The sequence below is a fragment of the Nannobrachium achirus genome (assembly GCF_963921795.1).
Source record: "Nannobrachium achirus genome assembly, chromosome: 18".
Taxonomy (NCBI): domain Eukaryota; kingdom Metazoa; phylum Chordata; class Actinopteri; order Myctophiformes; family Myctophidae; genus Nannobrachium; species Nannobrachium achirus.
In genome coordinates, this window is record NC_137825.1 from 37,562,145 (window position 1) to 37,577,975 (window position 15,831).

Below are 15,831 nucleotides of genomic sequence, written 5' to 3' on the forward strand. Positions count from 1 at the left end.
AGTTTTGGAGTTGGGACACAGCTGCAGGAGCAGCTAATAACATAAATCGTGGGCTTTGGATTTAGCTGTGCCAAAGTATTGGCATTGGCATGAGCATTATTAATTCTATTAGTTGCAGCTGTGTTGCTTACATCACAGTGCACCAAGGTCAACCTAGTACAGGGGTCACCAACATGTCCGTACACGGAAATATGTGTCCACGGCAAATGTTTTATTAGTTTTTATTAGTTTAAAGCCTAGTACTATAGATGATTTCCCTTTAAAGAGCATTATTTGGGTATTTACGTCTATGAACACTTGTATCAGTAGAAGTACACAAATAGCTGTGAATGATATAATAATGAATTCTCTTTCTCTCTCTTATATTCCAGGTTAATGACAGTGCTGTGTCTCTCCCTGCCACTGCAGGCCGTCTAGCTCAGGTGGAAAGAGCTGGATCTTATGTAATGGTCAAGACCAGGGATGTGATTGTCCAGTTTGATGGCCAGAGCACGCTGTTGGTCAGAGTGCATCAGAACCGCACCAACAGAGTTGTTGGCATGTGTGGTAACTTCAATGGTGACCCTGCAGATGACAAAGTCTTGCCCAACGGCACAGTGGCACAGAATGACAACGATTTTGGTAAAGGCTGGAAGTCTCCCACCAGCAGTTCTGGGTAAGCCAATGAAATATATATATATATATTTTGTTAATACATATTGCCTCACAAGGAAAACCTTGAAAAAAGATCACTGTATCCAGAATGGTGTTTGACTTGTACATTTAGTCCAACAATAACAACAAAATTTGTTTTTGTACATGAAAAGTTCAAAAAATGGCTTCAGTTCGGACAAACAAGGTAAGCCGAGGTGTAAAGGCTAATTTATACTTTGTCGCACAGCCATGTTAGTTCCCTAAAATAATAGTTTTTCAACTGTGTTGAGAAATGTGTTGTGTTACTGTCGCAAGACAATAGCGACTTTAAGCTAGATGATTTTCAGGACGGCAACGCCAGGCGGACTACGGCTGCTATGACGTAATCGCCGTAGCGATCAAAATGTTTAAGCAAAGCCTCGGCGGCGACGGGTTCCCACCCCTTTCACTGAACGCTTTGGTTCCCATGGCGACGCCTACACGCAGCAGACGGAGTAGGCGCTACGTGGGAAGTGACCTTCTGCCGTAGTAGAGACGGCTGCAGCGACAGCAGATTTATCTATCGAGCGCGGATCATTTTCGGTTACCGTTGTCATCTGCCGTTGCCGTAGCGTTGCTTAAGGTCGCTAATATTAATTAAGCCTGAACCTCCCTATGTCCTTGATAGATGTGGGACCAAAGATCCTGAGCCCGATGAGTGTCAATTCAAAGAGGACTACTCACAGCTGTGTGGCATCATCACCAACATGACTGGCCCGTTCAGCACCTGCCACCTGCACTCTGACCCTCAGCCATTCTTCACTTCCTGTGTCTATGACCTCTGCCTCTACACGCCGGCCAATGGCATGCTGTGTTCTGCTGTCTCGTCCTATGAGACAACCTGCACAGTCTTGGGGCTGGAAATCCCGCAGTGGCGTGCTGATAGGCAGTGTGGTACGTATACACTGTATTGATGAATTAGCTAAGATAACGCGAAGAAAGGCAAATGTTTGGAAATACCACTTGTCATAGTTGTGAATCAAGGTGGTTTCCCCTTTCTCTTATTCTGTCTTGTTATTTTTATATCTCAATGTCTCTAGCGGAGATAGACCCCTGTGAGGAGCTGGACTGTGCCGAGCATGAGTGGTGTGGGCAGAAGGATGGCGTTTACGGCTGCTTCTGTGATGAGAACCACCATCGCCGCAACAACGAGAGCTATGGTACAGTATAGCTCACACGGAACATCTATTTTGAAACTGGTCCATCTTTTAATACATATATAATGGTTTAACAGTACTGTATACATTTTTGATGTAATAGTTGCTTTGGCAGTGGAAGTTGGTGTCCTAATTTGTTTGAGTCGTTATCATAGTTATCCTTATTGGTGCATTGCATTATAAAATATGTATATTCTTATCTCTCTCCCATAGATTCATTTGTCTCGTGTGCCAGTAGTGCAGGCAACATGTCCCTGTCCCGCTGCCAGCTGTTTGAAGCTGGCTTCTACCCTGAAGGCCTCCACCTCAAGGACTCATCCTGCAATGGGACTCTGCAGGACGGAAGGCTGGTGTTCCACTTTGATAACAATGCAGAGCAGTGTGGGACAGTTCTCTCGGTAAAAATGTCCAAAGTCTAGAATGATTTTGTGTTACAGAACTTATCAACACAGTAGATACCTGTATAGGATTACAGCTCTATACATAATATTGTTTCATTTTAACAGTTAGTACATGGATTTATTTCCAAGTCTTCGTGGAATTTAGTTTTTGCAGCAAAACAATGGACAAGAAAGAAAAAATCTATTGAACACAAATTAAACTAAAAATAAAGAACTCCAGCTCACAACTTTACGTTTATTGCTAATTCCGACAAGTATAGCCAGACACTTTTAAGTATAAATAAGCTTAATTAGTTAACATCCCTAATAATATTTCGTCATCCCCCCTGACAGAGCAATGGGACCTACTTCAAGTACGAGAATGCCATCCAGGGTGAGCCGGACTCCTCTGATGATCATGAGGTCATCAGTCGCCAGAGGAGCATCAACCTGCCTTTCAGCTGCGAGTACCCTCTGACCCAGTCTGTGTCTATGGATGTCAGCATTAACCCCATAGAGAGGTGAGATCCTCACCATACCATTCATTGCCCCTTCCCATAACTCATTCCACCACAACCCCTTATTTCACATAAATCCTCCCATTAGAAGGTGGCAAGGTATTGTAGTGGTTATCCTGCCCTGTATAGACAAGGTCATACAATTACTTCTGTCCCTTTTTGTATATTATTTTAGACTTGAATAGAAATAATGATAGAAAATAATTAAAGTACATCTTATGTTGTATCAAGTATTTAGCTGTGGTTAATAATATCTTGTCTCTTCTTATTCTGATCACGTTATATCACTTCTTGTTTGTTTTTTCTGTAGCATTGTGTCCAGGAGACTTCCATCGGGGAGGGGCAGTTATCAAATGAGAATGATCCCATTCTTGGATGCCGGCTACCGTTTCCCTTACGATGGTGGAAATAACATGGAAGTGGAATTAGACCAGAGGATGTACATCGAGGTGCAATCGGAAGGCATTGACAAGGGACAGATCGCCACTGTTCTGGACTCCTGCTGGGCCACACCAGTCAACAACGCCAACTATCATCTCCGCTGGGATCTCCTTATTAGCGAGTAAGAGAGATATTTTGGGCTCTATTTTTGCTCGAAGTTCCTTTCCCTGGTCATGAAAGAGCATGTTGCCTTAATAAATGTATATTTGATACAGAGAATTATCACTCACACATTTCTGGTTATAGAGAACTTTAAATTACAGCAATCTGCTTGTGTTCTGGATTAATTAAATGAAATGATCTGGTGTGGTAAAGACATAGTATTAGTCTTTGATAAACCTAAAAGGCAACTGCTGATAAAAACACAATTTATTGACACAAATAATTAACAGTCACACTATTATGGATTACAATAAAATTGTAATGACAATTACATTCACAATCACTTAATTCCAGGTCAGCTCAGCACTATAGTGTCCCCAATATATTGTTCAGGGATATAAACATGCATATAAACATACCTTTCAATCCTATTGCTTACGCGATAGATTGCATTTTAATTGCAATGGTCTTCCCTGTGATCCAGGTGTCCTAATGAAGAGGACACTACAGTAGAGCTGGACAAGAATGGTGTCTCCGACGTGGCACGTTTCTCCTTCAAGATGTTCACCTTCACCAACTTCTCTACTATCTTCCTGCACTGCCAGATCCACTTGTGTGTGCTTGGCACACAGGACTGCACATCTGTATGTATCTGTGTGTATGTGCGTGTGTGGTCCATTGAAGGATGACGTTGTTAAGTACTTTGTATGTTTCAGTGACACACATGAAATTAACATTGGCTTCAAATAACCATCAACAACTTCCTAGGATTCAATAGTGTTATGAAATAATTAGACTCGTTGTCTAGGCTGTTGAAGTTCTGTTTGTCTATAAAATTGTTTATTCACGTTTCTGAATACAGATATAATGTGATATGTGTCCCCGAACTCGTGACAGCTTCTCTGGCCATTCTCTGCAATTGTTTGCCAGCATCCTCTTTCGCGAAACTAAATAAAACAATTATGTTTAGGGGGAACTAAAGGGCCCTTAATATTGTCCATCCCCTACGAGTATCCCCAGAACCCACTCACTATTCTGTTATTTTAGTCAAGTGACTCATTCGTACTGTATGATGAAGTATACAGTAAATTAGAAATAAGTGTCTTTGTGCATCAGCCGTGTCTCAAATATAAATGTCACTTTTCTGCAGCATTGCTACCCTGGCTACCACGAAAGAAAGCGCAGGGACGTGTCCTATGACAATGCAGGCATCTCAGTGGGACCATTAACCTGGACAGTGCAGAGTGGAGGTACAGTTATCTTATCTTTATGGTGCATTTGGTGAACTTCCATATCTGCCACACAGCATTATGAATTTATGAATTCCATATACCAAATCTATTAGGCTATTTACCTGATTTGATAGTATTTTGTTGTTCCTTTTCCAGATGTACGGCGGATTAGGTCTTTGTCAGGTGGCAAGCTCCAAGTCTCCCAATCCCACTCCTCAAGTCTCCACAAGTTTTCAACCCTGCTGATCCTCCTAGTCACTTTACTGACTGTTGCAATCCTGTCTTAAGAAGAGAACATGCATGCTCTCCCTCTCCCTCTCTCTCTCTCTCTCTCTCTCTCTCTCTCTCTCTCTCTCTCTCTCACACTCACTCACACTCACACACACACACACACACACACACACACACACACACACACACACACACACACACACACACACACACACACACACTAACTTGATATACTGTATGCACAAATATGACAACATTAAATACAGATATGATGAATTATTTTATTTTAAATAATTCCAATAGTTATTTTCAAACCTTCCCTGGTGGAGCATGCAGTTTTACATGTTTTAATTAGGGAGAAATGTGAAATTAAATTGTAGAATTATGACGACGATGATGTTGATGAAGGAAGTAAAAGTTGTGATTATTCTCTAATTGTTACAGCATTTAAGTAGCTCTGACTCTGTTTATGTATTTGCTTCATGAAGGAAAAGCAACAGTAGGGGGCAGCACAAGCTAGGCTAAACCACAGAAGACGGCATCGCTGGTAGCGGTTGTGCCTTCATACTATGATGATGATAATGATGTATCTGCTCAATGTCTTTGAAGTGATTCTTTTTTTACTCAGGAAATGTCTAAATGTTTATCAATAGTCATAATGTAAAAGAGACACTTTCATTTTAAACTTTTGATTTCTTGAATTCTTCAGTGTGAAAAAATAAATTGCCTTTTTAACCACATGAGCCCAGCATCCCTATTCATTTCCCAAGCTAGTCATGATAAAATGAAAATGTTTGCTTATGAAATAGGCAAACATTTCACAAAAATAGGAAGCTGATCTACAAGCTCACAATGTGCCAGAAAGGGACCCATTGTGAGCTTAGAGATTGGGTGTAGAGCAGAAACTGGGACAGAGGGTGGGGCACCCCAGTCAGCAAACTATAAGGTTTTAAGTGGTTAATAATATTTATTCATTTAATCAGTAATCTTTATCGAGCACTTAACAGAAGGAAATTACATGATTAAGGGGGGAAAAAAATCTAAACACTCATTCAAAAACAACTAGGAATGGGAGGATTTAAGTTCGGGTTCGGGATTTTATAATGATTAATAACACTGAAAAGTGAAATTCAGAGAAGTTAGTTTGACTCTGAAGTCAAAATGGTGATTTCACATTCTGTCTCATGCTTGAGCAGGTAATCATAATATCACACCAGAGCACATCACACCGCCAAACTAAATGCAATAGCCTACAGTTGAAATAAATAGTAAATGGTCAATCTGAATACATGGCTAATCCTGAGCTTAAGTGTCTAAATGGTGCATTTATAGCCTATATAGGCGCTTTCATCCAAGGCGCTTTACATTCACCCATTCACACTCTTCAAGGACTCTTCAACCCTTTTCCACCGGCAAAGAACGGTTCGGGTTCTTTCTCCTGCCTATGGGATGGCCACATTCTTGGAACCTTGGTTTGTTCTTGCGACCTGGCCCCGAACCAACCTTTACGGTTCAGAACCAACTCGGTTCTCGGTGGAAAAGCTCACCTCTGGGTCATCCCATAGGCGGGAGAAAGAACACGAACCAGTTCTTTGCCAGGGGGCCTTTTCCACCAAAAGAACCTGGGTTCCAGAACCAGTGCCGGTTCAACTTTCTTGGAACCTTGGTTAGTTTTTGCGAACCGACAGGATTTTGTAGTTCCGGTTCCGAACCAACTTTTACGGTTCGGAACCAACTCCAGTAGGCCTACTGGTGGAAAAGCACACCTCTGGTTCATCCCATAGGCGGGAGAAAGAACCGGAACCGGTTCTTTGCCGGTGGAAAAGGCCCCTCTGTGTACAGCAACTCTACCCCTGAGCCACTGCCGCTCCCTAAACAAATTTCAATTATCGGCCATTAATATTCCCCTATAGGCTAAGCACGAGTGACTTGAAAAAGCTGTGAAGAAGATTAGGCTATTGTTTTTGGATTTGTGCTGCTGTCCTTGCTCTGTCTGTGTGAACACAAAACAAGTTATTAATTTACACATAACTAACTAACAACATAACTAATTGAACCATGTGAATGCTTGGATGGATATCAGGTTCCTGACCAGAGACCTTGTTTGTTTATCAATTGAGCAAAGGAGCTTAATGAGAAAACATACATTTACATTGTCAAAGCAAGTATCATATTATAAGGATGTTCACAAAATAATTGTCCTTTCCTTGCATTTTCTTTGTTGACGACTTTCATGATAATATCATGAATCACAATGTTTTTTGGACAAGATAATTCAAAATGTCCCATATGCCTAGTAACCAGAATCCTGCCATTGTACACATGTAGGCCTACATGTAAACCTCTCAAGTGACATGAAAGTGCCTGTCAGGGCACTTCGGCGGCACACTGGTAGAGTACCCTGTATCCCTAGAGTCTAGGGGTTAGTTCACTGTTGTGCATCTGTTTTGTCGAGTCTCTAGGATACAAACACAATTGTGGTCATATTCGGAGGGAAGTCCAGGTGATGAGGGTGGTCTTTATCACTCACTGCACATTATACTTACAATACATTTGAGAAATAAGTATGTTTAAATGTTCTGGTGGTCTGTACATTTGAGAAGAATCTGACACTAGCCATGTTTCCATAAACTTATTCGAATTAGGGAAGCAAATTATCAGAAATACGCATTAAGACAAAGCAAATTTTGCATGTTTCCATTTGCGGGTGTCATTCGAAATAGCGACGGTCGCAAGAGTTGATCGGGCTGATTTTTTTTTTCAGACCGAACCTGAGCACTCCACCGTCAGCACGTCTGACTGCTGTGACTCGGTCGCTGTCTAGTAGTGGGAAGAAGGGGTTATCAGTCATAATCATGGCCCCAAATAACTTTTAAACATATTACAATTGGCGACGAGTCTCTTACGAAATTGGCAAGAGTTCCTCTCAATACATAAAGCTACCGGTTCACCGGGAAAACCGCGGTCGCGTCGCTGCACAGTGCTCATCCTCCAAGTTTCAGCGTCCTCTGGAAGGTCAGGTGGCCGATCTGCAAGCTCACAACGCGGCGCGGAGACGTGGATGCAAGCTGCTGTTAGCTTGTAGATTGGGCACTTCAGGCACGCAACACCGTGTGATGAGGAAGGGTTCGCCACCAATGACTCCGGGAGGTGAAAACGGGAGGAATTTACACACGGTCCGTGTCACTCCGTGTGTAACAAACAACCGGTTTGTTTTGTGGGCTAACGCTATACCATGGACGTAAAGCGGCAGGGGAAATGGACCTAGAACGTTATAATCTATTCGCATTTATTGTCTGACCCGTTTCCATTCACTTATGCGCATTTAGTTTATTCGATAAAGGCTCAAAATCCTCCTCCTCCAAGCGGATAACTTTTTTTGCGGATAATGAAAGTTTATTTGCATTTTGAAGTGTTTCCATAAAAACATATTTGCGAATAAGCCGTTAATGCGCAAAAAGTGGCTTTATGGAAACGCCACTACTGTAGATGTCAGCTTGTCAGCCACGTTGAATGGGAGAAATAGGATAGAGGCACTGCATCCTCCTGCTGGGGGCTGCTCGCTGGCAGATGAGCCAACCAACAACACAAAAGATGAGTGGGGAGTAATTGATTAGCATTACATCTACTTCGAAGGGCGGAGTCCAGTCAGTCCACCCCAACACCTGACAGCATCTTTTGGGAGCCATTCTAATCGAGTTCATATTTTTGACTAAATGTCGCCTCCCACTGGTCGCCTTAGAAAATGCACCATAGTTCCCTTTAATCAGGCTTCAGCTGTGTTGAAGATTGCCTTGTAGAGAAACAGATAGGCCTATCAAAATTTCAAACGTATGTACGAACGCACGCTCCACACACACATAGGCCTACACATCACAAGACTATGTAATTTGAAGCATTTTGAGTTTATTTGAACCGGTTTACCTGTATCTTGCAATTGTTTGTATTAAAACATTTTTAGTTTAAGTATGGAGCCTGTTCTTGTTTCATTTGTTTGCCCAATTTATCTGAAACTTTTATACAACGCTTGCCATAAAACAACCCGTTTGAATTCACCGTCAAGCATCATCAACCACAACCAACACCATCAAACAGTGAGTAACAAAACAACCCAAGTCAAGTGTTAGCGTGTTGGTGTTGCATATAGCCTACAGCTACATCTGTATGTGCCAAATGTAGTTCTTAGAGCGGCCATTTCTTGGGTCAACACTAGTCAACACAGCCTAAAGGCCCATTCCCACTGGGCCAGATAACAGATAAAAAAATGTCTTTCTCCAGATATTTTTCCATTCAAAGTGGGTGGTAGATACCGATAAAAAAAATATCTGTGGTAGATATTTTTTTTATCTGTATCTACCATCCACAAAATATCTGGAGAAAGAGATTTTTTTTATCTGTTATCTGGCCCAGTGGGAATGGGCCTTTACACAGGTGTTCTGATTGGAGTAGAGCATTAGTTCTATGCAATCAAACAATTGAAACACCTGTGTTTTGACCCAAAATATGGCCGCTAAGGACTACAATTGCGTCACCGTTGGCACACACTATACAGCCTACAGCAGACCTGGGCATTGTGCGGCCCACAAGACTAAGGTTTAGTGATGAAAAGTGATGAGTCATCACACGTCATCACACGTTTGTGGGGGCCGTTTTAGCCCAATGAATGTTTTTTATGCAAAACAGATGTTTGCAATGGATTTAGAATCATGAAAAACCCATAGTTTGACCCCTCATATTTTAGTTAAAGCAGATTATTTATTTTTTTTGCTTTTTTCCCCTGTAATGTTAGGTAGGGAGCGCTCCGTTGTGTGCGCGGAGGTGCTAAAAGTCGGGGGGACGGAGATTTTCTATTCTGTCCATAACGGCACATAACTCGGTAACGGCGCTGAGTCGGCTCATGCGACCGTCGCAACGCTCGACACGGCGACTTGCTCGCTTGGCGGAATCTCACGTGGGTCATGGTCGCCTGAAACGCCGCGCCTCCGTCATCTCCACCGAAAACAAGCGCTCCGCCCTTGGTCCATTGTTGGAACTGGGACCTGATGCCATCTTAAAGTGTTAGTTCACCTATTTTTGACATAAAGCTGTGTGAAATACTTGCCATTAAAATAGTGGTTACAAATGTATTAATTCATTACCAGAGTCCCGTGGTCAGAGTTCTGGTCAGTTTTAGATGAATATAAAGTAGTTCTGGTGATTTGCCAGGGGCTGCATGGCCCAATCATTAAAAATAGATGAATCCACAAAACTAGCGTCATTTGTATTGTTGACTTATTTCTACCAAATAGACCAACTTTCGTTCAACTTTGACCCCTCTGTCACATGGTAGGTCTACTATTTTTTGTGTCCAGTATCACTACGCCGCTGCAACGTATTTCCCCAAAACAAGGTGCTTTGCAGTCAGCTGATCAGAATGAAACCTCGCTCTATATGGTAGAAATAGGCCAACAATACAAATGACGCTAGTTTTGTGGATTAATCTATTTTCAATGATTGGGCCATGCCAAATGGCCCCCACCCCATTGATACTACTTAATATTCATTAGAAACTGACCAGAACTCTGACCACGGGAGGTAATCAATTAATACATTTTTAACCACTGTTTTAATGGCAAGTATTTCACACAGCTTTATGTCAAAAATAGGTGAACTAACACTTTAATGCATGTATGGTTTAATACTATACCTATAACTCTATCCACTATACTCATTATCTTTCCACGTCCATAACACCCCAGAGAGCGATTGGGCCGACCAGCTGGCCTAGAATCAGCCCTTAGTGGCACACAGGATTTGGCTATGTCTGTAGTCTAATAGAGTTCATAACAATGATTCTGTTCAATCTTTGAATAATGACACATATTGCTTAAGCCATCTTTTACCACTTTCATTTGTGTGCATGCATTTTTGTGACTTATGACATTTTCCAAGGACTGGGGAGTGCAAGATGACTTCATCGTATCATGAATACAGTGAATTTTTTATTTTCGTGTCTGGACAATTTCTTGACCCATCCCATATGGGATTATCAGACACATCAAATAAATCTGTAAACAAAGACAGACATTCCAGTGCAACCTCCACCAACAGCTAAATACATACAATACATATATTCATATGGGCCTGCACATAGAATATATTTAAATAATATTTAAATTCTTCTAGTTATAGGTCACCCTTCTCCTCCTATCCCACACTTTAAAAGAGATATTCAGAAAATGCAAAGACATGATCAAAAAGAAACTAAGACACCATTCTTATAATTTATTAAATTAAGATCAGGGGTGTGCTCATACAAGTTGGATACGTTAATACTCTTAATTGTCCCAGAGGCTAAAACTAAAGGGCATGGAGAAGTAGCGGGGACTGCCCAAAAGTCCTACATCTCATTGGTTAGGTTTTAGGGTTAGGTTTAGGCATAGTTTTACTGAGGTTAGGGAAGGGTTTTGATTTCAATCGGGATTGTCACATAAAGAACACCGTTTGTGGTTTCTTCCATGTATACAGTCCCGAGAGAATGAATGCACGCGCCATTCTTTGAAACTAAGAAAGAGTCCAATGTCCTGTCTATAATTAGTCCTTTTTAGTTTTTTCAAATGTTTAACACTAGCCTTTCTAGGGTTATGTTTTTATAAAACAATAGATGTCACAGTTAAGCTGGTTGCACACTGCTGCATGCGTTTTTCGTTGCGAAATGCGTTTTTCAGGGCAAGGAGAGAGAGAGAGATAGAGAAAGCAAGGGACAGAGTGGTGCGCGAAACGGGCGGCAGTGTGCAAACGTGACTGACATAACGTGAGTTTGATTTTTTTATTTGCGTGCTCCGAAATTCACTCCGATATTCGGCCCGAAAAACGCAGCAGTGTGCAACCACCTTTATTGTCCACGACATTGCAAGCGGCGCGAAGGCCAGCGGACCTTGGTCCTGCTCTTCGCGCCCGAGCACCGCAGGCGCGAGTGCCCGCGAAGAGCGGGCCAGGGCCGGCCGCGCGAGTTACGAAGCCGTGGTGAATGCAATCGTTATATTTATGCCCAGGCCGTAAGGCTGGTTGCACACTGCTGCGTTTTTCGGGCCGAATAACGGAGTGAATTTCCGAGCACGCAAATAAAAAAATCAACCTCACGTTGTGTCAGTCACGTTTGCACACTGCCGCCCCTTTTGCGCACCACTCGGTCCCTTGCTCTCTCTATCTCCCTCTCTCTCCTTGTCCTGAAAAACGCATTTCGCAACGAAAAACGCAGCAGTGTGCAACCACCTTTAGGCCTGGGCAAGCGCACGATAAACGCCATGATCAGTATCATTTCTGTAAATCTTACCTTGATAGGCGGGCTTTGTTGTAGGACAAGGCTGTAAGTTTATTTAAATCTCAAGGTTTGAGTTTGTGTTCATCCCCCAGTCTTCTTGTTTTAGGCATAACAAAGGGAGCCAGATGGGCCATTACTGGTTTCGGGTGTGTTTCACACCAGCTCCTAGGCATGACAAAGGGTCATGTTGGCCCTTTGTTAATCCCCCAAGTACTATGGGTCTTTTGTGGTTTAGGAAATGTGTGTGTCTCTTAATCAAGGAAGAGTGTCCTGCAGGTTTTGGTGTTTGTCAAAACAAAGATAAGATTTTTTCTTTTTCTGAGGTGGTTCTGGGAGAAAACCACCTTTTGGACTGAATATTGATCTACGCCGGGTTGGCTTCTTTAAAGGACCTGTGGTCCTTAGGGTCTCTCTGATCCGTGTTGTGGGAGCCAGGGAGTCTGCCTCGGATAGCTGAGTATCCATTGTTGCAGCAGGTTAGGGTTTGGGTTAGGTTTAGGCATAGTTTTACTGAGGTTAGGGATAGGTTTAGGTTTAGGCATAGTATTTTCACCAGGTTAACATTCACCAGATTTGGACTAATGGGATGTAGGAACAATGAACTGTCGGACCAATGCCATGGCACCGAAGAAGCTTTCAGCTTTTACGATCCTATACATGTCGAACAGCCTGCCTGTGAACCTGCCATTGATTGATTACACTGGCCCAGGTGCAGTCCAAAGAAAGAGAAAAAAGAGATAAACAAAGACAAAGAAGATTAGACTAGGACAAGAAAAACTCATTCACGCTGTCTGTCAGTCACACAGAGTAGAGGCTAAACACGCTCACGCACACACACACACACACACACACACACACACACACACACACACACACACACACACACACACACACACACACACACACACACACACACACACACACACACACACACACACACTGTATGCGCACACCCGCATACACTACCCCCACAAGTGAACAGACAGGACAGAGATAATTATTGTTGATAATTATATACCAGTGATAATTGTGGCCATCTATGCTGATAATAATGCTAGCATACTCAAGTGAGTGACATCTTAAAATGTAAATTGCAAACATCCTTTCAACTGTTCTTGGCTAATATGACCCCAGCGAACAACTTATGAACTGTGAGTAACTGTGAGTAATTCTCTATCTTGGACGAAATACCTGATAATAACCACGCCCCTTTTAAAATGACCATAACTGGTGCACTACTTCCAACATTGGCTCTATCTGCTGAGCGGACGCTTTTGGACAGATTTTCTGAGGTGCTCAAAATGTTCCGAATCTTATGTTTAGGGAAATAGAAAAGTAGGCTATAACATTTCTAAAAAGAAAACGGCTAAAAACCTATTACAGTTCCTTGTCCATTCATGACCAGGCATGCCAGTCACCACAAATCTAATTCCTGCAAACGCCTCTGGGCCATAATATGGATATTTTATTTTTGCTGTTTTTTTTTTACTTCATTTTGAAAAATGCTATGTAAATAAAATGTGTTATTGTTCATCTCATGCAATTTTTCTGGCGTGTAATAGCTTTGAAATGGGATAACTTGTGACGAAGGTTATATGAAGAGGTGTGTATTTTCCCACCTACTATATATTGTATATGTATATACAATATTATACAGTAAGGCCAATCTTCTGGGGGTGCTCGCTGGCCTACTGGTCCAGGCGCATACCATAAGGTGATGCCACATAGGCATTGATGCCTGGTGGCATTGCCGGTTCGATTCCCAATCCAGACGAACTTTGCGCGTGTCACTCTCCATCTCTCCCCCCAGTTCCTGTCAGTCCTATCGAATAAAGGCATAAAAGCCCCCCCCAAAAAAAATCTTTAAAAATAAGGCCAATCTTCTGAACATATCTGGCGTGAAAGGTCTTGTTCCCATTTCTTCTTAGTATTGGCAGGCAGAGATTCTAAAAGGCCCTCGTAAGAAGTACTGTAAGTCAACTTTAGATGGTTTGGGTTCAACAAGAGGCTTGCTTTAACCATATCGCTGTTGTCGGGTGGAAACCTTATGTCCAAAACCGTTTGTTTTGTATATATTTTGTAAATGATTTTAACTAGTGAAAATAGACGATCTAAAGCAAAGCCTCAACGCGAGGCATTGTGTGCTTATAGATCTGCTATTTTCACTATAGTATATTCTTGTGTGACAGTCTTGTATGATGAAGCAGGGCTTAACTTTATGAAAAAACATAAAAATTTGAAACTTGGACATACAAGGTTTATGCCCGACAATGGCCATATGTCTAACTTGGGGGAAACATTTTGTATAAGGGATGTTGTACAAGTCTTGTATTTCTTTAAAATAAAGAAGATCCTTAGTTGCATTATAGAGCGTGAACAACACTTTATTTATTTATGTTCAGTGAAGGGACATTATTCACATATCTCTTATATCTCATTTTCACATCAAGTTCACATTTATTTATCTATGTTAATTCTGAACATGTTGGACTAGAACGTTTGGTTTTTGGTTAATCCCTTTACGAGAATCTGCAATTAATTATTTTTTTACTGGTTTAGCAAGATGTTTGTGAGTGTAGCATTCCACCTCCTATTATAAAATGCCAGAAGTCAGAAGTGTCAACTCAGTGGCTGCAAGACCGCTGACTCCAACACAATACAGGTGACTGCTCTGTTTACTATTATCCTGAGAAAAGCAAATTAATATATACTTTCTTGTTGTTGTAGTAAATTATTATTATTATTATTGTTGTTCAGGGTTCCCACGGTCCTGAAATTCCTGGAAATATTTTGAAATTAGAAAAATATTTTTCCAGTACTGGAAAGTTTTGGAATTGATCAAGGGTCCTGGAAGGTACTGAAAAAAATAGCTATGCATTGTTTTTTGTTATTGATTTTGTTAACTCAATTGTTTTGCCACCATAAATCGACTTTGAGGGTTCCCTGACACGATTGTCTTACCTTTTGACGTGGGCATGTGCATGTCCATCTTGCACTATCCTTATGCACGCCACAGTCAGTTTGCAGCGTGCATACTTCATTTTTGCTACAATGCTTGTCTTTGGGCATTGCAAATAGGAGTAAGCAACTCATTATTGCGCTGAATTATTGTTATATAACGGTAGTCCTGGAAATTGGGTTAAATATTCTGGAAAAGTTTTGGAAATTCATTGGTAAAAATGTGTGGGAACCCTGATTGTTGTTGTTATTGTTACTGTTCTTGTTGATGGTGCTGATATTCAATATCAGCTATGCCACATACTGTAGATAGTTGTTAATCATTGATGATAGCGCTGTCAAATAAAACTATGAAGCCATCAAAGCTGCTGCAGCATCACTTGGGGGCAACCCATAGGCACAAAGGTGGTATAAGGGATATTTTGCGGTTACGTTTTTTTGTTAAAACGTCAGAGCTCTATATTCTGATTGCATTGCAGAGTCTTTGTTCAGTCTTTTCAGGAGAGGCTACCCATTTATCAGCTTCAATTTCTAGAGTTCCAGTTCCAATTTTGTCTGCTTATTTCTTTGTATCATCACTTCCATTTTTTTATTGTTAGTCCTGTATCTCGTATGAGTTCTCTCTCCTGATTGGAAGAAATGAGTATCCCAAATTGCCAAAATGCATTTTCTGTTTACTAAAGAGCTGGACAGAGGGGTTTGTGAACAAACAACTCTATCGCAATGATTATTTACAAAATATATAGTGTGTAACAATTACTTTAATAAAATCTCTTGCACCTAACTTTAAAAGAAAAAGAAAAACGGAATACTTTAAAGATAGTCTCAAATCTCTCA

General features: G+C 41.4%; 2 protein-coding genes across 2 annotated transcripts in view; both read left to right on the plus strand.

The window, feature by feature from the left end:
* Nucleotides 1-15,831, plus strand: part of LOC308303082 (IgGFc-binding protein-like) — a gene marked incomplete at its 3' end in the record, with an annotated part of 57,287 nt that overhangs the window by 1,625 nt on the left and 39,831 nt on the right. The gene's annotated exons all lie outside the window — the stretch shown is intronic.
* On the plus strand, nucleotides 540-4,789 carry LOC308303781 (alpha-tectorin-like; the record flags this gene model as incomplete). The annotated part of the gene is made up of 9 exons (XM_080748275.1): nucleotides 540-655; nucleotides 1,301-1,566; nucleotides 1,713-1,832; nucleotides 2,043-2,227; nucleotides 2,564-2,730; nucleotides 3,038-3,289; nucleotides 3,755-3,914; nucleotides 4,421-4,520; nucleotides 4,659-4,789. The coding sequence occupies 9 exons, from the start codon at nucleotides 540-542 to the stop codon at nucleotides 4,787-4,789; spliced, it is 1,497 nt and encodes a 498-aa protein (XP_080604401.1).